The 23,771-nt window shown below is 44.4% G+C and overlaps 1 protein-coding gene across 1 annotated transcript in view; it reads right to left on the bottom strand.

Annotated features, from left to right (window-relative positions):
• Nucleotides 1–23,261, bottom strand: part of LOC128702062 (probable glutamate receptor) — an 83,806-nt gene extending 60,545 nt beyond the window's left edge. The window contains exons 1-3 of the mRNA XM_070101510.1: nt 23,170–23,261; nt 10,944–11,072; nt 7,595–7,753 (exon numbers count right to left, since the gene is read on the bottom strand). Of these exons, the coding sequence (XP_069957611.1) occupies nt 7,595–7,753; nt 10,944–11,072; nt 23,170–23,261 (380 nt within the window). The remainder of the gene's footprint in view (nt 1–7,594; nt 7,754–10,943; nt 11,073–23,169) is intronic.
• Between the last annotated feature and the right edge of the window lie 510 nt (nt 23,262–23,771).

Below are 23,771 nucleotides of genomic sequence, written 5' to 3'. Positions count from 1 at the left end.
GTTCCTTTAAATACTGTACTGCCTTGTTGTTTCAGTGTGGTACAACACTGCCATGTTTATTTCAGAGATTATATCCGTGAGTTTGGATCAGAAATGAAATGCCTTCGTCATCGTAACATGCACAAGAATATAGTTCATGCCTGGACCGGACTGCTCCTAGTGCAGTCAGAAGTGTGATACTGAAATATTGTTATAGATGTATTGTTGAACATATACTGATATATGTTGTCAGGATGTTGTTGTCAGGATGATGAGTTTCCCAACATGTTGCCAGGGTGGTGTTGTCAGGATGATGAGTTTCCCAACATGTTGCCAGGGTGGTGTTGTCAGGATGATGAGTTTCCCAACATGTTGCCAGGGTGGTGTTGTCAGGGTGATGAGTTTCCCAACATGTTGCCAGGGTGGTGTTGTCAGGATGATGAGTTTCCCAACATGTTGTCAGGATGTTGTTGTCAGGATGATGAGTTTCCCAACATGTTGCCAGGGTGTTGTTGTCAGGATGATGAGTTTCCCAACATGTTGCCAGGGTGGTGTTGTCAGGATGATGAGTTTCCCAACATGTTGCCAGGGTGGTGTTGTCAGGGTGATGAGTTTCCCAACATGTTGCCAGGGTGGTGTTGTCAGGATGATGAGTTTCCCAACATGTTGCCAGGGTGCTGTTGTCAGGATGATGAGTTTCCCAACATGTTGCCAGGGTGGTGTTGTCAGGGTGATGAGTTTCCCAACATGTTGCCAGGGTGGTGTTGTCAGGATGATGAGTTTCCCAACATGTTGCCAGGGTGTTGTTGTCAGGATGATGAGTTTCCCAACATGTTGCCAGGGTGGTGTTGTCAGGGTGATGAGTTTCCCAACATGTTCCCAGGGTGGTGTTGTCAGGATGATGAGTTTCCCAACATGTTGCCAGGGTGCTGTTGTCAGGATGATGAGTTTCCCAACATGTTGCCAGGGTGGTGTTGTCAGGATGATGAGTTTCCCAACATGTTGCCAGGGTGTTGTTGTCAGGATGATGAGTTTCCCAACATGTTGCCAGGGTGTTGTTGTCAGGATGATGAGTTTCCCAACATGTTGCCAGGGTGGTGTTGTCAGGATGATGAGTTTCCCAACATGTTGCCAGGGTGCTGTTGTCAGGATGATGAGTTTCCCAACATGTTGCCAGGGTGGTGTTGTCAGGATGATGAGTTTCCCAACATGTTGTCAGGGTGGTGTTGTCAGGGTGATGAGTTTCCCAACATGTTGCCAGGGTGTTGTTGTCAGGATGATGAGTTTCCCAACATGTTGCCAGGGTGCTGTTGTCAGGGTTGTCAGGATGATGAGTTTCCCAACATGTTGCCATGGTGTTGTCAGGATGATGAGTTTCCCAACATGTTGCCAGGGTGTTGTTGTCAGGATGATGAGTTTCCCAATGATGAGTTTCCCAACATGTTGCCAGGGTGCTGTTGTCAGGTTGATGAGTTTCCCAACATGTTACCAGGGTGGTGTTGTCAGGATGATGAGTTTCCCAACATGTTGCCAGGGTGTTGTTGTCAGGGTGTTGTTGTCAGGATGATGAGTTTCCCAACATGTTGCCAGGGTGCTGTTGTCAGGTTGATGAGTTTCTCAACATGTTACCAGGGTGGTGTTGTCAGGATGATGAGTTTCCCAACATGTTGCCAGGGTGTTGTTGTCAGGATGATGAGTTTCCCAACATGTTGCCAGGGTGGTGTTGTCAGGATGATGAGTTTCCCAACATGTTGCCAGGGTGCTGTTGTCAGGATGATGAGTTTCCCAACATGTTGCCAGGGTGGTGTTGTCAGGATGATGAGTTTCCCAACATGTTGCCAGGGTGGTGTTGTCAGGATGATGAGTTTCCCAACATGTTGCCAGGGTGCTGTTGTCAGGATGATGAGTTTCCCAACATGTTGCCAGGGTGTTGTTGTCAGGATGATGAGTTTCCCAACATGTTGCCAGGGTGTTGTTGTCAGGGTGTTGTTGTCAGGATGATGAGTTTCCCAACATGTTGCCAGGGTGCTGTTGTCAGGTTGATGAGTTTCCCAACATGTTACCAGGGTGTTGTTGTCAGGATGATGAGTTTCCCAACATGTTGCCAGGGTGTTGTTGTCAGGATGATGAGTTTCCCAACATGTTGCCAGGGTGCTGTTGTCAGGTTGATGAGTTTCCCACCATGTTGCCAGGGTGGTGTTGTCAGGATGATGAGTTTCCCAACATGTTGTCAGGGTGATGTTGTCAGGGTGATGAGTTTCCCAACATGTTGCCAGGGTGTTGTTGTCAGGGTGATGAGTTTCCCAACATGTTGCCAGGGTGTTGTTGTCAGGATGATGAGTTTCCCAACATGTTGCCAGGGTGTTGTTGTCAGGATGATGAGTTTCCCAACATGTTGCCAGGGTGTTGTTGTCAGGATGATGAGTTTCCCAACATGTTGCCAGGGTGTTGTTGTCAGGGTGTTGTTGTCAGGATGATGAGTTGCCAGGGTGCTGTTGTCAGGTTGATGTGTTTCCCACCATGTTGCCAGGGTGGTGTTGTCAGGATGATGAGTTTCCCAACATGTTGCCAGGGTGGTGTTGTCAGGGTGATGAGTTTCCCAACATGTTGCCAGGGTGTTGTTGTCAGGGTGATGAGTTTCCCAACATGTTGCCAGGGTGTTGTTGTCAGGATGATGAGTTTCCCAACATGTTGCCAGGGTGTTGTTGTCAGGGTGATGAGTTTCCCAACATGTTGCCAGGGTGTTGTTGTCAGGATGATGAGTTTCCCAACATGTTGCCAGGGTGTTGTTGTCAGGGTGTTGTTGTCAGGATGATGAGTTTCCCAACATGTTGCCATGGTGCCGTTGTCAGGATGATGAGTTTCCCAACATGTTGCCAGGGTGTTGTTGTCAGGGTGATGAGTTTCCCAACATGTTGCCACTGGCAACCTGTTAGGACAACACCACCCTGGCAACTTGCCAGGGTGGTGTTGTCAGGATGATGAGTTTCCCAACATGTTGCCAGGGTGCTGTTGTCAGGATGAGTTTCCCAACATATTGCCAGGGTGTTGTTGTCAGAATGATGAGTTTCCCAACATGTTGTCAGGGTGGTGTTGTCAGGGTGGTGTTGTCAGGGTGGTGTTGTCAGGGTGGCAGGCTTCACGAAGGTAACTTGACTGTTGTGTGACGGTTTACGATGCATGTGACTCAGCTGCTAGTGTCACAGTAACACATTTAGAGGCTAGGAAAACTGAACTAAGTTAATAAATGAGTTACAAGGACACTAGAGTGATGGCAGAGTGACGCATAGGATGTTGTACAACGTAGTTATTGCTTTCTAGATATACTTACCACAGAATAGTTTTTATGTAAATATAAGAATCAGTTACAATATTTATTAGGTGAGTATGGAATGGCTGAAGGTGTGAGGGAAGTATGTTGGAGGCCGGTTTATGAAGTGCCTCTCGACCCAGTATTTTTGTCTTTAATGTCACTCTGTCTAAAAGTAGAAATATGACGAGGATGGATTAGTCTGGAGAGAACCGTGTTTCTACTACTAATGGCGTATGGATGTTTGTTACTACAAATTTGAAATTAAAGAAAATGCAAATAAGAAATCAGCCTAGATACACCGGATTGTGCAAGGACTGATACCAGAAGACTGGTAGTTAAATATTTTGCAAAGTTTCGTATCGAAAAACACGTTATTCACGACTCTCATTGTGACCACCGATGCCAACAAATACTGATAACATCTCCCTTAATCTTACCAGTATAAAGGGAAGTTTCTCACATTATTGAATATCACAAACAAGACGAATCATGCTAGTTTAAAACTCCGCCTCACCGTGTTTCAGACATGTTAGCTGACCACTGTACTAAAAGGCTGACTAAAGTACTTAGAAAAATTATACTACATGATACTGAACAAAATACAAAGTTTGAGAGGCTGAAAATTGCACAGGTTTTTAAGCCACTCAGCTATAGATGCCTCAGATGTTATGCAGCAGAGTAACAAGCCATGTTTCTTCCTAGCGCCGGACACACCACTAAGCTTCAAACATGGTCTCCGCTTGTTTCACTGTCCTCCTCCATGTTTGAAGATCGCTGGTGTGCCCGGCGTCAGGAAGTAACATGACTACCTAACGTTTTGAGGCATCTGTAACTTAGTGGTTCAAGGCCTCACGTAGGGGGCTATGCCACACTAGTTAACAACTTCCAAACGTGCTTTCGAATCCTGCTGACTGTGGAAGAAAGACAGAGAGAGAGAGAGAGAGAGAGAGAGAGAGAGAGAGAGAGAGAGAGACAGACAGACAGAGACAGAGACAGAGACAGACAGACAGACAGACAGAGACAGAGACAGAGACAGACAGACAGACAGACAGATAGACAGACAGACAGAGACAAAGAAAGCCAATGTAGCTTCAGAAAAGATCACTCTGCTGTTGATCTACTGTTAAACCTCTCCACTAGGTGGCACCAGTCACTGGATATATCCAAGATCAGCTGAGTAATAATACTGGACATTGGTGGTGTGATGGACCGAATATCGTACAAGAGACTTGGCAAAACCGCAAACACTAGGGGTCGCTGACTCTGCACTGTGCCACCTTAGTGATTACCTTCAAGGTAAAGCTCTAAGAGCAGTTCTGAATGGAACAGAGTAAACAAGACACACTATTGGTGCAAGTGTTCTACTTAGAAATGTGGTATAAACCTTGGTAATAAATACCGACAAGTTGGTTTAGAAAGACACGTAAGCAAACACTATGACATATTTATTAGAAAACGTTTCTGTCCTGGGACCTTGATCACTTCTAACATACAGAGGTAGAAAGGCATTATATACATAGGCGGAGAGTGAGGTGTGACGTCATAAGAACATAAGAATGGAGTAACACTGTAGAAGGCCTACTGGCCCATGCTAGGCAGGTCCTTATCAAAACAACCTCTGCCTATGATGAGGACGGGTAGATGATGAAATCATGTGACTCCTGTGTTGTTGGGTTGGTGCTGCTTAAGTATCATGTATGCCCATGTTTTCTAATAAATACGTCATAGTGTTTGCTTACGTGTCTTTCTAAACCAACTCAGAAATGTACTTAGGCCATTGTTATGGAATGTCTACTTCAATGATCTTCAACTCATCCCAGAATCCACGCACGTACAGACGACTGTACTTGAGTATTTACTTATGCATGAGAGGAAAACCCAGCTGCTGTAAGTTATATCAGTTACCAGCTTACAGTTATATCAGCTTGGGAAAACGATGGCAGGTCACATTGGGTTATGAGAAAACACAAATGTTGATGGTTGCTAGGCACCATGATGGTAATGCTGGAGCAGTGGTAAGAATGAATGGGAGAATATTTGTACTCAAGGATGAAGCTGATATACTTGGGGTGTAATGGGAAGAGAAATGCTAAGAATGAATGGGAGAGTGTTGGTACCTGGAGACGAAGTTGATATCCTTGGAGTGAAATTTGATTCCAAACTGACTATGAAGAACCATGTTGGAAATCTTGCAAACAAAGTGGCCAGAAAGCTTAAAGCATTTAGAGGTATCGCGCACCTGCTTGGCAGCTAAGGTTGGAATATTCTGTACAAGGCACAAGTAGGTTCACACACTGAGTATGCCCCACTTTCTTGGATTGCCTAACCCCGGTCTCGTCTGTGATTTTTTTGACAGAATAACACGACTCAACTCTCGCCTGGACCCAGCCTGGACAGATCTGTCATTTCAATAGAGCCTTCAACACAGGAGGAATGTGGGTGGCCTTTACTGTTACGTATAAGAGCAACATTGTCAAAGTACAACACCTGGCTCCATTCTGAGAACAGCAAGAGTCGAGCTTCTGCACAACAAGACGGGCAGCAAACAGCAACTACACTCTGACCTTCTCAAGAAGATCACTTCATCTGAGATCATTTACTCAAAGGACGACTCGTGTCTGGAACATGTTCGTATATCAACCAAATAAAGTCAGTTGGCCGAATGAAATCGCTCGCCTTTGATGGCTTCAACTTCATCCTGTTCCCTACCTGTATATCTCTTAACAATATAAAGGCTTTCAAATGACCTGGTGTAGGTAACAGTTATTAGCTTGTAAATAAAGTTAGGAATCCTGAACTTTACCTTGCAAAAATCCTATGGGGAGAGAGAGAGAGAGAGAGAGAGAGAGAGAGAGAGAGAGAGAGAGAGAGAGAGAGAGAGAAAGGAAGGGAGGGAGGGAATATTTGCTTAAGCCGTAAATCTGCGAAAATCGATCCGAATTTTAATTAATGTTAAATAATTCAAATTGATCCGTGATCTTTTTAGAAAAAAATATCTGAAATAATTACGTTATACTGCCTGAGTTAGTGCCAAGATGTATGGAAAGTGAATCTTGAACATGAAGCGTCTGTGAGGAAGATGAATGGAAAGTGAACCTTGAACAAGAAACGTCAGTGAGGAAGATGTATGGAAAGTGAACCTTGAGCATGAAGCTTCAGTGAGGAAGATGTGGAAGACTGTGAAATTATTAATATGGTCTTGAGCATCGCCTAGGCTTTATAATGTTAAAGTAGCGTGAGTGAAGAATAAACTGTTTACCGAATGTGACGTACAGTTGAAGAGTGAACAAGTTAACTTTTGTATAGGGATTAATCTTGACCGATGGAGGTAGAGAGAGCAGTGCGTCTATGCTGACGGATAATTTCTGGAGGTAGAGAGAGCAGTGCCTCTGTACTGACAAATAATTTGATATGATCTTCTGATTTAGAATTGTGACATTAATTCTCCTTTCAAAAAATAAATAGGGAATCCTGAGTAATGATCTGTGCACGCCAGATCTGCCATTGCTGTTAATTACTTTCACCTTTGTAAATATATATATTCTTCCTCAGAATCTGTAGAGTGATCAATTCCATTCTTTATTATACTATGATTTGTACTTATAAGTCATAATGATTACATTAACACCCATCACGTTAACAGTCATTACGATACCATCCATTAGTTCTAAGTTACATATGTCTTTGCTATTGTACAGAATCAGCCCAGAGCCACCTGCCTGTTCAGCCTATAGTATAGTATTGTATGTCGAGATGACATACGTAACATGACCGAGCTGTCAGTATAGCTACTGAATTCCCTATACCTATACTTGTGTAGTATATTGTAGATCGTATCAATCATGTATATATTTAGGCTCCCTTTCAGTAGGCTCAGTGACTAGCTTGCGTGACGTCACGTGATGCCGTATGAGAGCGCTGCACTCCCAGCCTTGTCCTCAGTTCTCCACGCTTAGGCCTACAGGCAACACAGGCAGGTTCGGCCTCTCCCTCTCACACTCTGCTAATATAAGTGTTACCATCCAACAAGTGTGTTTAACTCCAACCATCACATCTCTACGAACCCTCCCGGCAATATTACAAGTACTGAGTCATTCTAATAAATAGTTTAATTAGATATTTTGTTTAATATTAACTTACATAAAGTAAGGATTGTCAGGAAACAGGGCAAGTGTTTCCTGACGAGGGTCTTGGTCATATGACCCATAGTTAGAGTTTTAGGTCATCTGACCCCGAGGTCTTCGGCAGGCTCACCGGTCCATTCTTTTAAAAATATTAGTAGCTATATTCAGTATAACTTACGTAAAATTCATGGCTGCTGCGAGGTAGTCCACTACATCAGCTATGGGTCCAGTGTGCAGGAGTCGCTTCCCCTGGCTGCCTGACGGCTCCACACTCACCACAGCATTATTGGCTGGCATAGGTACCACCGAGACCAGTAAGTTAGGCGCTTCAAGGAACCTACAGTGTGAGGTTGTCTTTATATGACTTCTGTCAACATAGTGATATTTTCTTGAATAACATCTTCAATGTATTATTATTAATTATTAACATTATTTCAATCAAAATAAATTTGCAAATTATTCAATGACATGAATTTATGATCACCCCAGTTATCGGAAGAATTATTTCCCATTAATAATTACAAATATATATATATATATATATATATATATATATATATATATATATATATATATATATATATATATATATATATATATATATATATATATATATATATATATATATATGCAGAGGTTGGTTAATGTGTTTGGTAGGGTATGTAAAAGAAGTAAGTTAAAAGTGAATATAGGAAAGAGTAAGGTGATGAGGATAACAAAAAAAAAATTAAGTAATGGAAGATTGGATAACAGATTGGAGGGAGAGAGTATGGAGGAGGTGAATGTGTTCAGATATTTGGGAGTGGACGTGTCAGCAGATGGGTCTATGAAGGATGAAGTGAATCATAGAACTGACGAGGGGAAAAAGGTGAATGGTGCACTGAGGAGTCTGTGGAGACAAAGAATTTTTTCCATGAAAGAAAAGGGGAATGTATGAGAGTATAGTTATACCAATGCTCTTGTATGGGTGTGAGCCATGGGTTGTGAAATTTGCAACAAGGAGAAAGCTGGAGGCAGTGGAGATGTCATGTCTGAGGGCAATGTGTGGCGTGACTATAACGCAGAGAATCCGTAGTTTAAAGATTAGGAGGAAGTGCGGTATTACCAAAACTATTATGCAGAGGGCTGAGGAGGGGTCGTTGAGATGGTTTGGACATGTAGAGAGGATGGAACGAAATAGAATGACTTCAAGAGTGTATAAATCTGTAGTGGAAGGAAGGCAGGGTAGGGGTTGGCTTAGGAAAGGTTTGAGGGAGGGGGTAAAGGAGGTTTTGTGTGTGAGAGGCTTGGACTTCCAGCAAGCATGCGTGAGCTTGTTAGATAGGAGCGAATGGACAAATGGTTTTTAGAACATCTCCAGGACAAGAGTCCTGGAGATGGGAAGTACAGTGTCTGCACTCTGAAGGAGGGGGTGTTAATGTTGCAGTTTTATAATTGTAGTGTAGGCATGCCTCTGGCAAGACAGTGATGGAGTGAATGATAATGAAAGTTTTTCTTTCTCGGGCCACCCTACCTTGATGGGGAACGGCCGATGTGTTAATAATTATATATATATATATATATATATATATATATATATATATATATATATATATATATATATATATATATATATATATATATATATATCTTTATACATTCTCTGGAGGCGGTACAAGGTTCGTAGGGTCGAGTCCTGGCCTGCCGCAGTTTGGTAAATGATTTCATTGCTATATAGACTACGGAGGTGTATGTATAAAGATCGCAGTAAGTAGGATTCGAGAGGACATCTGGGAGTGGCATAGCTCCCCAAGTGATGCTCTAGAGCACTCGGCCACAGATGCAACAAGAGGAGAACGAAATAGCTAGAGACAATGCCAGAGGCTCACTGGTGTGCCCGGGGTGGGAAGAAACATGACTTTTAATGGTTTAGAAAGACACGTAAGCAAACACTATAACATATTTATTAGAAAACGTTTCGGTCCTGGGACCTTGATCACTAGAATTGATCAAGGTCCCAGGACCGAAACGTTTTCTAATAAATATGTTATAGTGTTTGCTTACGTGTCTTTCTAAACCAACTTGTCGGTATTTATTACCAAGGTTTATTCCATGACTTTTAATAACCAATGCTGCCTAGCTTCTTGTGACATCTGTCGCTGAGTGGTCCAGAGGGTCACTTGGAGAGCTATACTACTCCTCAGACGTGGATTCGAATACTGCCGACTGCGATCTTTCTCTGTAAATTTGTGTGTGTGTGCTCACCTAATTGTGGTTGCAGGGGTCGAGTCTTAGCTCCTGACCCCGCCTCTTCACCGGTTGCTACTGGGCCCTCTCACTCCCCGCTCCATGAGCTTTATCAAACCTCGTCTTAAAACTATGTATGGTTCCTGCCTCCACTACGTCACATTTTAGGCTATTCCACTGCCTGACAACTCTATGACTGAAGAAATACTTCCTAACATCCCTTTGACTCATCTGTGTCTTCGACTTCCAATTGTGACTCCTTGTTTCTGTGCCCCAACTCTGTAACATCCTGTCTTTGTCCGCCTTACCTATTCCTCGCAGTATTTTGTAGGTCGTTATCATGTCTCCCCTAACCCCCCTGTCTTCCGGTGCCGTCAGGCCTATGTGTGTGTGTGTGTGTGTGTGTGTGTGTGTGTGTGTGTGTGTGTGTCTGTGTGTGTGTGTTAGTATCCTGAAATATTGCTAAGTCTCTGTCATACAAGTCTTGACGCTAGTTGTGTCTCCTTGTTTCAACATCAGATCAATTTTCCATCACTGACGTAAACGTTGATAACATTTTTATGTAGTAGATTTGTTTATTTTATGTAAATGTAAAGAAATATTTCGAAAAAAAGAGGTCCTGAGACGTGATGTTTAGTATGTAGATGTTTGGTGAGTTAAGACGTGAGATTCAGATAGGTTGGTAAGAGTGATTCACGTCAGTGTTTGTAAAATTTCTAGACTAGATGTGAATTTATTAGGAGTCATAAGAATTCTCTGGTGGGAAATATGTCGTCATTAGAGGCAAAATGAGGAAGTTAGCAGCGAAGTGGCGCAGAGATTTTATCATGTGTGTCTGAAGCATAACTTATAACCATGCAGGAAGGGCTGGATGGAGTCGAAGGGAATGTGTCTGTGTGCAGTGTGTTTTGGGTATAGTGTATACACAATGTGTATTTAGTGAAGTAAAATATAGTATGGAAGAAAATGTTTAAGTAAGAGAGCCAACTAAGTTTGTTAAGAATATTTGGTAAAAAAAATGGCTGAACTTCAACATGCCATTTTAAATGCCAAGAATTCTTGACTAAGACATTTTTAAAATCAAGGGTGGTTGGAAAGACACAAAAATAAAGGTATGATGGTAGCTTTGAAACATGGTGCTTGAGCATCCGGCAGGCTTGTTGTGTGTGTAAGATTAGAAAGTGCTGAGAATACTTTTCGGAATTTGACGTGTTATGGGAGTGTGAGAGAGGCAACATGCCTAAAGCGACACAGGAAAACTGGTATGCTGAGCTAAGATTATTTAAAAAATGCACACGTACCTATAAAACTTGTCAGGAAAGAGCTGAAGGTGAGAAGACATAACAAGTCCTCGCCTAGGTGTCCAGAAGGCAGCCAACAATGGTGTCGCGTTCTGGAGTGTGAACGGCAGGTGTGTGTACACGCTGTATCTGTTTACATTCCCAATTATCACATTATTCAAACTTGCATCAGCGTTGAAGCTTTGGTTTGTCTTCCATGTTTCCTGATGTGCTAGTGTGTATGTTGCACCAGTGTGTATGTTGCACCAGTGAGTATGTTGCACCAGTGTGTATGCAGCACCAGTGTGTATGTAGCACCAGTGTGTATGTTGCACCAGTGTGTATGTTGCACCAATGTGCATGTTGCACCAGTGTGTATGTTGCACCAGTGTGTATGTTGCACCAGTGTGTATGTAGCACCAGTGTGTATGTAGCACCAGTGTGTAAGTAGCACCAGTGTGTATGTAGCACCAGTGTGTATGTTGCACCAGTGTGTAGGTTGCACCAGTGTGTATGTTGCACCAGTGTGTATATTGCACCAGTGTGTATGTTGCACCAGTGTGTATGTAGCACCAGTGTGTATGCAGCACCAGTGTGTATGTTACACCAGTGTGCATGTTGCACCAGTGTGTATGTAGCACCAGTGTGTATGCAGCACCAGTGTGTATGTTGCACCAGTGTGTATGTTGCACCAGTGTGTATGCTGCACCAGTGTGTATGTTGCACCAGTGTGTATGTAGCACCAGTGTGTATGTAGCACCAGTGTGTAAGTAGCACCAGTGTGTATGTAGCACCAGTGGGTATGTTGCACCAGTGTGTATGTTGCACCAGTGTGTATGTTGCACCAGTGTGTATGTTGCACCAGTGTGTATGTTGCACCAGTGAGTATGTAGCACCAGTGTGTATGCAGCACCAGTGTGTATGTTACACCAGTGTGCATGTTGCACCAGTGTGTATGTAGCACCAGTGTGTATGCAGCACCAGTGTGTATGTTGCACCAGTGTGTATGTTGCACCAGTGTGTATGTAGCACCAGTATGTTGCACCAGTGTGTATGTAGCACCAGTGTGTATGCAGCACCAGTGTGTATGTTACACCAGTGTGCATGTTGCACCAGTGTGTATGTAGCACCAGTGTGTATGCAGCACCAGTGTGTATGTTGCACCAGTGTGTATGTTGCACCAGTGTGTATGTAGCACCAGTGTGCATGTTGCACCAGTGTAGGTTGCACCAGTGTGTATGTTGCACCAGTGTGTATGTTGCACCAGTGTGTATGTTGCAAAAGTGTGTATGTAGCACCAGTGTGTATGTAGCACCAGTGTGTAAGTAGCACCAGTGTGTATATAGCACCAGTGTGTATATTGCACCAGTGTGTATGTTGCACAAGTGTGTATGTTGCACCAGTGTGTATGTTGCACCAGTGTGTATGTAGCACCATTGTGTATGCAGCACCAGTGTGTATGTTGCACCAGTGTGTATGTTGCACCAGTGTGTATGGTGCACCAGTGAGTATGTTGCACCAGTGTGTATGTAGCACCAGTGTGCATGTTGCACCAGTGTAGGTTGCACCAGTGTGTATGTTGCACCAGTGTGTATGTTGCACCAGTGTGTATGTAGCACCAGTGTGTAAGTAGCACCAGTGCGTATGTAGCACCAGTGTGTATGTTGCACCAGTGTGTATGTTGCACCAGTGTGTATGTTGCACCAGTGTGTATGTTGCACCAGTGTGTATGTTGCACCAGTGTGTATGTAGCACCAGTGTGTATGCAGCACCAGTGTGTATGTTGCACCAGTGTGTATGTTGCACCAGTGTGTATGTAGCACCAGTATGTTGCACCAGTGTGTATGTAGGACCAGTATGTATGCAGCACCAGTGTGTATGTTACAAAAGTGTGCATGTTGCACCAGTGTGTATGCAGCACCAGTGTGTATGGTGCACCAGCGTGTATGTTGCACCAGTGTGTATGTAGCACCAGTGTGCATGTTGCACCAGTGTAGGTTGCACCAGTGTGTATGTTGCACCAGTGTGTATGTTGCACCAGTGTGTATGTTGCACCAGAGTGTATGTTGCACTAGTATGTTGCACCAGTGTGTATGTTGCACCAGTGTGTGTATGTTACACCAGTGTGTTTGTTGCACCAATGTGTATGTTGCACCAGTGTGTATGTTGCACCAGTGTGTATGTTGCAGCAGAGTGTATGTTGCACTAGTGTGTATGTTGCACCAGTGTGTATGTTGCCCCAGTGTGAATGTTACACCAGTGTGTTTGTTGCACCAGTGTGTATGTTGCACCAATGTGTATGTTACACCAGTGTGTTTGTTGCACCAGTGTGTATGTTGCACCAGTGTGTATGTTACACTAGTGTGTTTGTTTCACCAGTGTGTATGTTGCACCAGTGTGTATGTTGCACCAGAGTGTTTGCTGCACCAGTGTGCATGTTGCACCAGTGTGTTTGCTGCACCAGTGTGTATGTAGCACCAGTGTGAATGTTGCGCCAGAGCGCAGGTTGCATCAGTGTGTATGTTGCACCAGAGTGTATGTTGCACTAGTGTGTATGTTGCACCAGCGTGCATGTTGCACCAGTGTGTATGTTGCACCAGAGTGTTTGCTGCACCAGTGTGTATGTTGCACCAGTGTGTTCGCTGCACCAGTGTGTATGTAGCACCAGTGTGAATGTTGCGCCAGAGCGTAGGTTGCACCAGTGTGTATGTTGCACCAGTGTGTATGTTGCATCAGAGTGTTTGTTGCACCAGTGTGTATGTTGCACCAGTGAGTATGCTGCACCAGTGTGTATGTTGCACCAATGTGCATGTTGCACCAGTGTGTATGTTGCACCAGTGTGTATGTTGCACCAGTGTGTATGTAGCACCAGTGTGTATGTAGCACCAGTGTGTAAGTAGCACCAGTGTGTATGTAGCACCAGTGTGTATGTTGCACCAGTGTGTAGGTTGCACCAGTGTGTATGTTGCACCAGTGTGTATATTGCACCAGTGTGTATGTTGCACCAGTGTGTATGTAGCACCAGTGTGTATGCAGCACCAGTGTGTATGATACACCAGTGTGCATTTTGCACCAGTGTGTATGTAGCACCAGTGTGTATGCAGCACCAGTGTGTATGTTGCACCAGTGTGTATGTTGCACCAGTGTGTATGCTGCACCAGTGTGTATGTTGCACCAGTGTGTATGTAGCACCAATGTGTATGTAGCACCAGTGTGTAAGTAGCACCAGTGTGTATGTAGCACCAGTGGGTATGTTGCACCAGTGTGTATGTTGCACCAGTGTGTATGTTGCACCAGTGTGTATGTTGCACCAGTGTGTATGTTGCACCAGTGAGTATGTAGCACCAGTGTGTATGCAGCACCAGTGTGTATGTTACACCAGTGTGCATGTTGCACCAGTGTGTATGTTGCACCAGTGTGTATGTAGCACCAGTGTGCATGTTGCACCAGTGTAGGTTGCACCAGTGTGTATGTTGCACCAGTGTGTATGTTGCACCAGTGTGTATGTTGCACCAGTGTGTATGTAGCACCAGTGTGTATGTAGCACCAGTGTGTAAGTAGCACCAGTGTGTATATAGCACCAGTGTGTATGTTGCACCAGTGTGTATGTTGCACAAGTGTGTATGTTGCACCAGTGTGTATGTTGCACCAGTGTGTATTTTGCACCAGTGTGTATGTAGCACCAGTGTGTATGCAGCACCAGTGTGTATGTTGCACCAGTGTGTATGTTGCACCAGTGTGTATGGTGCACCAGTGTGTATGTTGCACCAGTGTGTATGTAGCACCAGTGTGCATGTTGCACCAGTGTAGGTTGCACCAGTGTGTATGTTGCACCAGTGTGTATGTTGCACCAGTGTGTATGTAGCACCAGTGTGTATGTAGCACCAGTGTGTAAGTAGCACCAGTGCGTATGTAGCACCAGTGTGTATGTTGCACCAGTGTGTATGTTGCACCAGTGTGTATGTTGCGCCAGTGTGTATGTTGCACCAGTGTGTATGTTGCACCAGTGTGTATGTTGCACCAGTGTGTATGTAGCACCAGTGTGTATGCAGCACCAGTGTGTATGTTGCACCAGTGTGTATGTTGCACCAGTGTGTATGTAGCACCAGTATGTTGCACCAGTGTGTATGTAGGACCAGTATGTATGCAGCACCAGTGTGTATGTTACAAAAGTGTGCATGTTGCACCAGTGTGTATGTAGCACCAGTGTGTATGCAGCACCAGTGTGTATGGTGCACCAGCGTGTATGTTGCAGCAGTGTGTATGTAGCACCAGTGTGCATGTTGCACCAGTGTAGGTTGCACCAGTGTGTATGTTGCACCAGTGTGTATGTTGCACCAGTGTGTATGTTGCACCAGAGTGTATGTTGCACTAGTATGTTGCACCAGTATGTATGTTGCACCAGTGTGTATGTTACACCAGTGTGTTTGTTGCACCAGTGTGTATGTTGCACCAGTGTGAATATTACACCAGTGTGTTTGTTGCACCAATGTGTATGTTGCACCAGTGTGTATGTTGCACCAGTGTGTATGTTGCACCAGAGTGTATGTTGCACTTGTGTGTATGTTGCCCCAGTGTGTATGTTACACCAGTGTGTTTGTTGCACCAGTGTGTATGTTGCACCAATGTGTATGTTACACCAGTGTGTTTGTTGCACCAGTGTGTATGTTGCACCAGTGTGTATGTTACACTAGTGTGTTTGTTGCACCAGTGTGTATGTTGCACCAGTGTGTATGATGCACCAGAGTGTTTGCTGCACCAGTGTGTATGTTGCACCAGTGTGTTTGCTGCACCAGTGTGTATGTAGCACCAGTGTGAATGTTGCGCCAGAGCGCAGGTTGCACCAGTGTGTATGTTGCACCAGAGTGTTTGCTGCCCCAGTGTGTATGTTGCACCAGTGTGTTTGCTGCACCAGTGTGTATGTAGCACCAGTGTGAATGTTGCGCCAGAGCGTAGGTTGCACCAGTGTCTATGTTGCACCAGTGTGTATGTTGCACCAGAGTGTTTGTTGCACCAGTGTGTATGTTGCACCAGTGTGTATGTTGCACCAGTGAGTATGCTGCACCAGTGTGTATGTAGCACCAGTGTGAATGTTGCGCCAGTGTGCATGTTGCACCAGTGTGTATGTAGCACCAGTGTGTATGTAGCACCAGTGTGTATGTTGCACCAATGTGTATGTAGCACCAGTGTGTATGTAGCACCAGTGTATATGTTGCACCAGTGTGTATGTTGCACCAGCGTTTATGTTGCATCAGAGTGTATATTACACCAGTGTGTATGTAGCACCAGTGTGTATGGAGCACCAGTGTCTATGCAGAACCAGTGTGCATGTTGCACCAGTGTGTATGAAGCACCAGTGTGTATGTTGCACCAGTGTGTATGTTGCACCAGTGTGTATGTTGCACCAGTGAGTATGTAGCACCAGTGTGTATGTTGCACCAGTGTGTATGTAGCACCAGTGAGTACGTTGCACCAGTGTGCATGTTGCATCAGTGTGTATGTAGCACCAGTATGTTGCACGAGTGTGTATGTTGCACCAGCGTGCATGTTGCACCAGTGTGTATGTTACACCAGTGTGTTTGTTGCACCAGTGTGTATGTAGCACCAGTGTGTATATAGCACCAATGTGTATGTAGCACCAGTGTGTATGTAGCACCAGTGTATATGTTGCAACAGTGAGTATGTTGCATGAGTGTGTATATTACACCAGTGTGTATGTAGCACCAGTGTGTATGGAGCACCAGTGTGTATGCAGAACCAGTGTGCATGTTGTACCAGTGTGTATGTTGCACCAGTGTGTATGTTGCACCAGTGTGTATGTAGCACCAGTGTGTAAGTTGCACCAGTGTGTATGTTGCACCAGTGTGTATGTTGCACCAGTGTGTATGTAGCACCAATGTGTATGTTGCACCAGTGTGTATGTAGCACCAGTGAGTATGTTGCACCAGTGTGTATGTTGCACCAGTGTGTATGTAGCACCAGTATGTTGCACCAGTGTGTATGTTGCACCAGTGTGTATGTAGCACCAGTGTTTATGTAGCACCAGTGTGCATGTTGCACCGGTGTGTATGTAGCACCAGTGTGTATGTAGCACCAGTGCGTATGTAGCACCAGTTTGTATGTTGCACCAGTGTTTATGTAGCACCAGTGTGTATGTAGCACTAATGTGTATGTATCATACACTTTTGCTACATACACATAGGTGATACATACACACTGGTGCATGTGTATGTAGCACCAGTGTGTATGTAGCACCAGTGTGTATTTTGCACCAGTGTGTATGTAGCACCAGTATGTATGTAGCACCAGTGAGTATGTTGCACCAGTGTGCATGTTGCACCAGTGTGTATGTAGCACCAGAGAGTATGTTGCACCAGCGTGCATGTTGCATCAGTGTGTATGTTTCACCAGTGTGTTTGTTGCACCAGTGTGTATCTTGCTCCAGTGAGTATGCTGCACCAGTGTGTATGTAGCGCCAGTGTGAATGTTGCGCCAGTGTGCATGTTGCACCAGTGTGTATGTTGCACCAGTGTGTGTGTAGCACCAGTGTGTATATAGCACCAATGTGTATGTAGTACCAGTGTGTATGTAGCACCAGTGTATATGTTGCACCAGTGTGTATGTTGCACCAGCGTGTATGTTGCATCAGTGTGTATATTACACCAGTGTGTATGCAGAACCAGTGTGCATGTTGCACCAGTGTGTATGAAGCACCAGTGTGTATGTTGCACCAGTATGTTGCACCAGTGTGTATGTTACACCAGTGTATATGTTGCACCAGTGTGTATATAGCACCAGTGTGTATGTTGCACCAGTGTGTATGTAGCACCTGTGAGTATGTTGCACCAATGCGCATGTTGTACCAGTGCGTATGTAGCACCAGTATGTTGCACCAGTGTGTATGTTGCACCAGTGTGTATGTAGCACCAGTGCGTATGTAGCACCAGTGTGTATGTTGCACCAGTGTGTGTGTAGCACCAGTGTGTATATAGCACCAATGTGTATGTAGTACCAGTGTGTATGTAGCACCAGTGTATACGTTGCACCAGTGTGTATGTTGCACCAGCGAGTATGTTGCATCAGTGTGTATATTACACCAGTGTGTATGCAGAACCAGTGTGCATGTTGCACCAGTGTGTATGAAGCACCAGTGTGTATGTTGCACCAGTATGTTGCACCAGTGTGTATGTTGCACCAGTGTATATGTTGCACCAGTGTGTATGTAGCACCAGTGTGTATGTTGTACCAGTGTGTATGTAGCACCAGTGAGTATGTTGCACCAGTGTGTATGTAGCACCAGTGTGTATGTTGCACCAGTGTGTATGTAGCACCAGTGAGTATGTTGCACCAATGCACATGTTGCACCAGTGTGTATGTATGCACCAGTGTGTTGCACCAGTGTGCATGTTGCACCAGTGTGTATGTAGCACCAGTGAGTATGTAGCACCAGTGTGCATGTTGCACCGGTGTTTATGTAGCACCAGTGTGTATGTAGCACCAGTGCGTATGTAGCACCAGTGTGTATGTTGCACCAGTGTGTATGTAGCACCAGTGTGTATGTAGCACCAATGTGTATGTATCATACACTGGTGATACATACTCACAGGTGATACATACACACTGGTGCTACATACACACTGGTGCAACATACACACTTGTGCTACATACAAACTAGCGCAACATACACACTGGTGATACATACGCAATGGTGCAACATATACACTGGTGCTAAATACACACTGGTGCTACATACACACTGGTGCTTCATTCACAAGGGTGCAACATACACACTGGTGCTACATACACACTGGCGCAACATACACACTGGTACTACATACCCACTGGTGCAACATACACACTGGTGCAACATACACACAGGTGCTACATACAAACTGGTGCAACATACACACTGGTGCTACATACACACAGGTATGTAGCACCAGTGTGTATGTTGCACCAGTTTGTATGTAGCACCAGCGTGTATGTTGTATCAGTGTGTATATTGCACCAGCGTGCATGTAGCACCAGTGGGTATGTTGCACCAGTGTGTATGTAGCACCAGTGTGTATGTATCATACACTGGAGCTACATACACACAGGTGATACATACACACTGGTGCTACATACACACTGGTGCAACATACACACTGGTTCTACATACACACTGGTGCAACCTACACTCTGGTGCTACATACACACTGGTGCAACATACACACTGGTGCAACATACACACTGGTGCTACATACAAACTGGTGCAACATACACACTGGTGCTACAAACACACTGGTGCTACATACACACAGGTATGTAACACCAATGTGTATGTTGCACCAGTATGTTGCACCAGTATGTTGCACCAGTGTGAATGTTGCACCAGTATGTTGCACCAGTGTGAATGTTGCAACAGTATGTTGCACCAGTATGTTGCACCAGTGTGAATGTTGCAACAGTGTGCTTGTAGCACCATTGTATGAAGCACCAGTGTATGTTGCACAAGTGTGTATGTAGCACCAGTGTGTATGTAGCATCAGTGTTTATGTAGCACCAGTGTGTATGTAGCACCAGTGTGTATGTAGCACCAGTGTGTATGTAGCACCAGTGTGTATTTTGCACCAGTGTGTATGTAGCACCAATGTGTATGTAGCACCAGTGTGTATGTAGCATCAGTGTGTATGTAGCACCAGAGTGTATGTAGCACCAGTATGTATGTTGCACCAGTATATTGCACCAGTGTGTATGTAGCACCATTGTGTATGTTGCACCAGTGTGTATGTAGCACCAGTGTGTATGTAGCACCAGTGTGTATGTAGCACCAGTGTATATTGCACTAGTGTGTATGTAGCACCAGTGTGTATATAGCACCAATGTGTATGTAGCACCTGTGTGTATGTTGCACCAGTATGTTGCACCAGTATGTTTCACAAGTGTGTATGTTGCACCAGTGTGTATGTAGCACCACTGTGCTTGTAGCACCATTGTATGTTGCACAAGTGTGTATGTAGCACCAGTGTGCATGTTGCACCAGTGTGTATGTAGCATCAGTGTGTATGTAGCGCCAGTGTGTATGTAGCACCAGTGTGTAATTTGCACCTGTGTGTATGTAGCACCAGTATGTATGTTGCACCAGTGTGTATGTAGCACCAGTGTGTATGTAGCACCAGTGTGTATGTAGCACCAAAGTGTATGTATCACCAGTATGTATGTTGCACCAGTATGTTACACCAATGTGTATGTAGCACCAGTGTGTATGTAGCACCAGTGTATATTGCACCAATGTGTATGTAGCACCAGTGTATATATAGCACCAATGTGTATGTTGCACCAGTGTGCTTGTAGCACCAGTGTGTATGTTGCGCCAGTGTGCATGTAGCACTAGTGTGCATATAGCTCTAATGTGTATGTAGCACCAATGTGTACGTAGCACCAGTGTGTATGTTGCACCAGTATTTTGCACCAGTGTGTATGTAGCACCAGTGTGTATGTAGCACCAGTGTGCTTGTAGCCCCTGTGTGTATGTTGCACCAGTTTGTATATTGCATCAGTGTGTATGTAGCACCAGTGTTTATGTAGCACCAGTGTATGTAGCACCAGTGTATGTAGCAGCAGTGTATGTAGCTCCAGTGTATGTAGCACCAGTGTGTATTTTTCACCAGTGTGTATGTAGCACCAGAGTGCTTGCAGCACCAGTGTGTATGTAGCACCAGTGTGCTTGTAGCATCAATGTCTATGTTCCACCAGTGTGTATGTAGCACCAGTGTGTATGTAGCACGAGTGTGCTTGTAGCACCAGTGTGTATGTAGCAACAGTGTATGTAGCACCAGTGTATGTAGCACCAGTGTATATAGCACCAGTGTGTATGTTGCACAAGTGTGTATGTTGCACCAATGTGTATGTAGCACCAGTATGTTGCAACTGTGTATGTTGCACCAGTGTGTATGTAGCACCAGTGTGTATGTAGCACCAGTGTGCATGTAGCACCAGTGTGCATGTTGCACCAGTGTGTATGTAGCACCAGTGTGTATGTTGCACCAGTGTGCTTGTAGCACCAGTGTGTATTATGTTGCACCAGTGTGCTTGTAGCACCAGTGTGTTTTATGTTGCACCATTGTGTATGTAGCACTAGTGTGCATGTAGCACCAATATGTATGTAGCAACGGTGTGTATGTTGCACTAGTGCGTATGCAGCACCAGTGTGTATGTAGCACCAATGTGTATGTACCACCAGTGTGTATGTAGCTCCAGTGTCTATATTGCACAAGTATGTTGCACCAGTGTGTATGTTGCACCAGTGTATGTAGCACCACTGTATGTAGCACCAGTGTGTATGTTGCACCAGTGTGTATATAGCACCAGTGTGTATGTAGCACCAGTGTTCTTGTAGCATCAGTGTGTATGTTCCACCAGAGTGTATGTTGCACAGTGTGCTTGTAGCACCAGTGTGTATGTTGCACCAGTGTGTATGTAGCACTAGTGTGCATGTAGCACCAGTGTGTATGTAGCACCAGTGTGTATGTAGCAACAGTGTGTATGTAGCACCAGTGTGTATGTAGCACCAGTGTGTATGTTGCACCAGTTTGTATGTAGCACCAGTGTGTATGTAGCACCAGTGTGGTTGTAGCACCATTGTATGTAGCGCCAGTGTGTATGTTGCACCAGTGTGTATGTAGCACCAGTGTGTATGTAGCATCAGTGTGCTTGTAGCACCATTGTATGTAGCACCAGTGTGTATGTTGCACCAGTGAGTATGTAGCACCAGTGTGCATGTAGCACCAGTGTGTATCTAGCACCAGTGTGTATGTAGCACCAGTTTGCTTGTAGCATCAGAGTGTATGTCGCTGCCAGTAAGGCTACATGCCTGGTTCCCATAGTTTCCCCCAGAGGGCAAGTCTGATGGTCATGCCACTTCGGCCTACCCACCCTTGCCTCTCTCTCACTTGGCACCCAGGCATCCTAGAGTCAACAAGGCCTACTCCTCTCTCCCTCGCTGGCATGGCCCCTTGGGGCCATGAGCACAAACACACTGCATGTGTAACCACATTATCGTAAATAAAGTAAGAAGCCTCCGAATCCTTATCATTACTCCCCGCTACCAAGAACGACCCAATAAACCAGTAAACAGACGGGCAGCAAGCAGCATCCTCAATCTAACCTTCTCCAGATTATCACTTCATCTGAGATTATTTACTCCTAGGATACTCTAGCGTGGAACATGTTCGTACAACATATCAGAGAAATGAAGTCAGTTGATTAAATGTAATCGCTGGTCCACAGATGACTCCAACTGCATCCTCTTCCTTATCTGTATGTCTTATAACAATAAAAAGTCTTTCAAATAAGCTGATGTAACCGCTTGTACCTTGGAAATAAAGTTAGGAACTTAACCTAACTTTGCGAAACACTGCAAAGAGAGAGAGAGAGAGAGAGAGAGAGAGAGAGAGAGAGAGAGAGAGAGAGATCATACATACCCAGGATGACTCGAGTATGGAACACATTCGTACAGCATAATGATGTCAACGAGATAAATTCAGCTGATCAAATGAAAATGCTGGCCCACAGATGGCTCCAACTTCATCCTGTTCCCTACTTGTATGTCTCATAAGAATAAAAATGCTTTCAAATGAGCTGATGTAGGTAACAGCTCTTAGCTTGCCAATAAAGTTAGGAATCCTTAACCTGTAAATAGCTTGTCAATAAAGCTAGGGATCCTTAACTTTGTCAAACCCTGCGTAAAAAAAGAGAGAGAGAGAGAGAGAGAGAGGTGGCCCGGGTTCGATTCCCGGCGGGAGGAAACATTTCGACACGTTTCCTTACACCTGTTGTCCTGTTCACCTAGCAGCAAATAGGTACCTGGGTGTTAGTCGACTGGTGTGGGTCGCATCCTGGGGGACAAGATTAAGGACCACAATGGAAATAAGTTAGACAGTCCTCGATGACGCACTGACTTTCTTGGGTTATCCTGGGTGGCTAACCCTCCGGGGTTAAAAATCCGAACGAAATCTTATCTTATCTTAAGTAATAACATTTTCAGCTAACTATGTTTAGCTAATTTTAAATTGGTCTTCAGAGGTCATGGTGAGAAATAACATAATTATCCTGGCAAACTTACTCTCAAGGCTTTAACCAAAAAGTAGTGGACTAATATTACGTACATAAATCAACAACTCATCTACCAATCATCGCCTCTGTTGCAAAGATAATTGTGTTAACACAAGTATACATTTATGAGAAACTTGCGTTACGGAGTTACCCACGTGTCTCGTCTTCCTTGTGGCCACCTGCATACGTGTGGCCACCTGCATACGTGTGGCCACCTGCATACGTGTGGCCACCTGCATACATGGGTAATAGCAAGATACTTTTTTCATATCGCTGAGCTACAGAGAAATAGTTTATTAACAATAAGTTCTTGCAGTGTGAGGTAAATAACAAATCAATGAGTAATTTCTACATAAGACACAAAAAATCATGTTTAAAGATGGTCAGTAATAATCCACATGGAGACAGAAAAACAGAAGAATAATTGGTTTGTATATTTTGATCCCCTTCTGGGATCCTCTTCAGCTGAAGAGGATCCCAGAAGTGGATCAAAATATACAGACCAATTAATCTTCTGTTTCTCTGTCTGCATGTGGGTTATTATTGATCACTGACAACTGTTCATTACACTTTAATTATCCATTGTTAGAGATGTTTAAAATCGTGTTTTTCTTTTATAATTACTTATGGAAAGTTGAAGAATGATGTATGACGAGCAACATAGCGTTCCTGGTGGACAACAGCTTGTGAAGACTCTGCAGGTGGTGAAGTGGCAGACGAGTGACGATGAGGACTCTGGTTGACCACACTAAC

Source organism: Cherax quadricarinatus, chromosome 77 (assembly GCF_038502225.1).
Source record: "Cherax quadricarinatus isolate ZL_2023a chromosome 77, ASM3850222v1, whole genome shotgun sequence".
Lineage (NCBI taxonomy): Eukaryota > Metazoa > Arthropoda > Malacostraca > Decapoda > Parastacidae > Cherax > Cherax quadricarinatus.
This window is presented reverse-complemented; position numbering and strand designations above follow the sequence as displayed.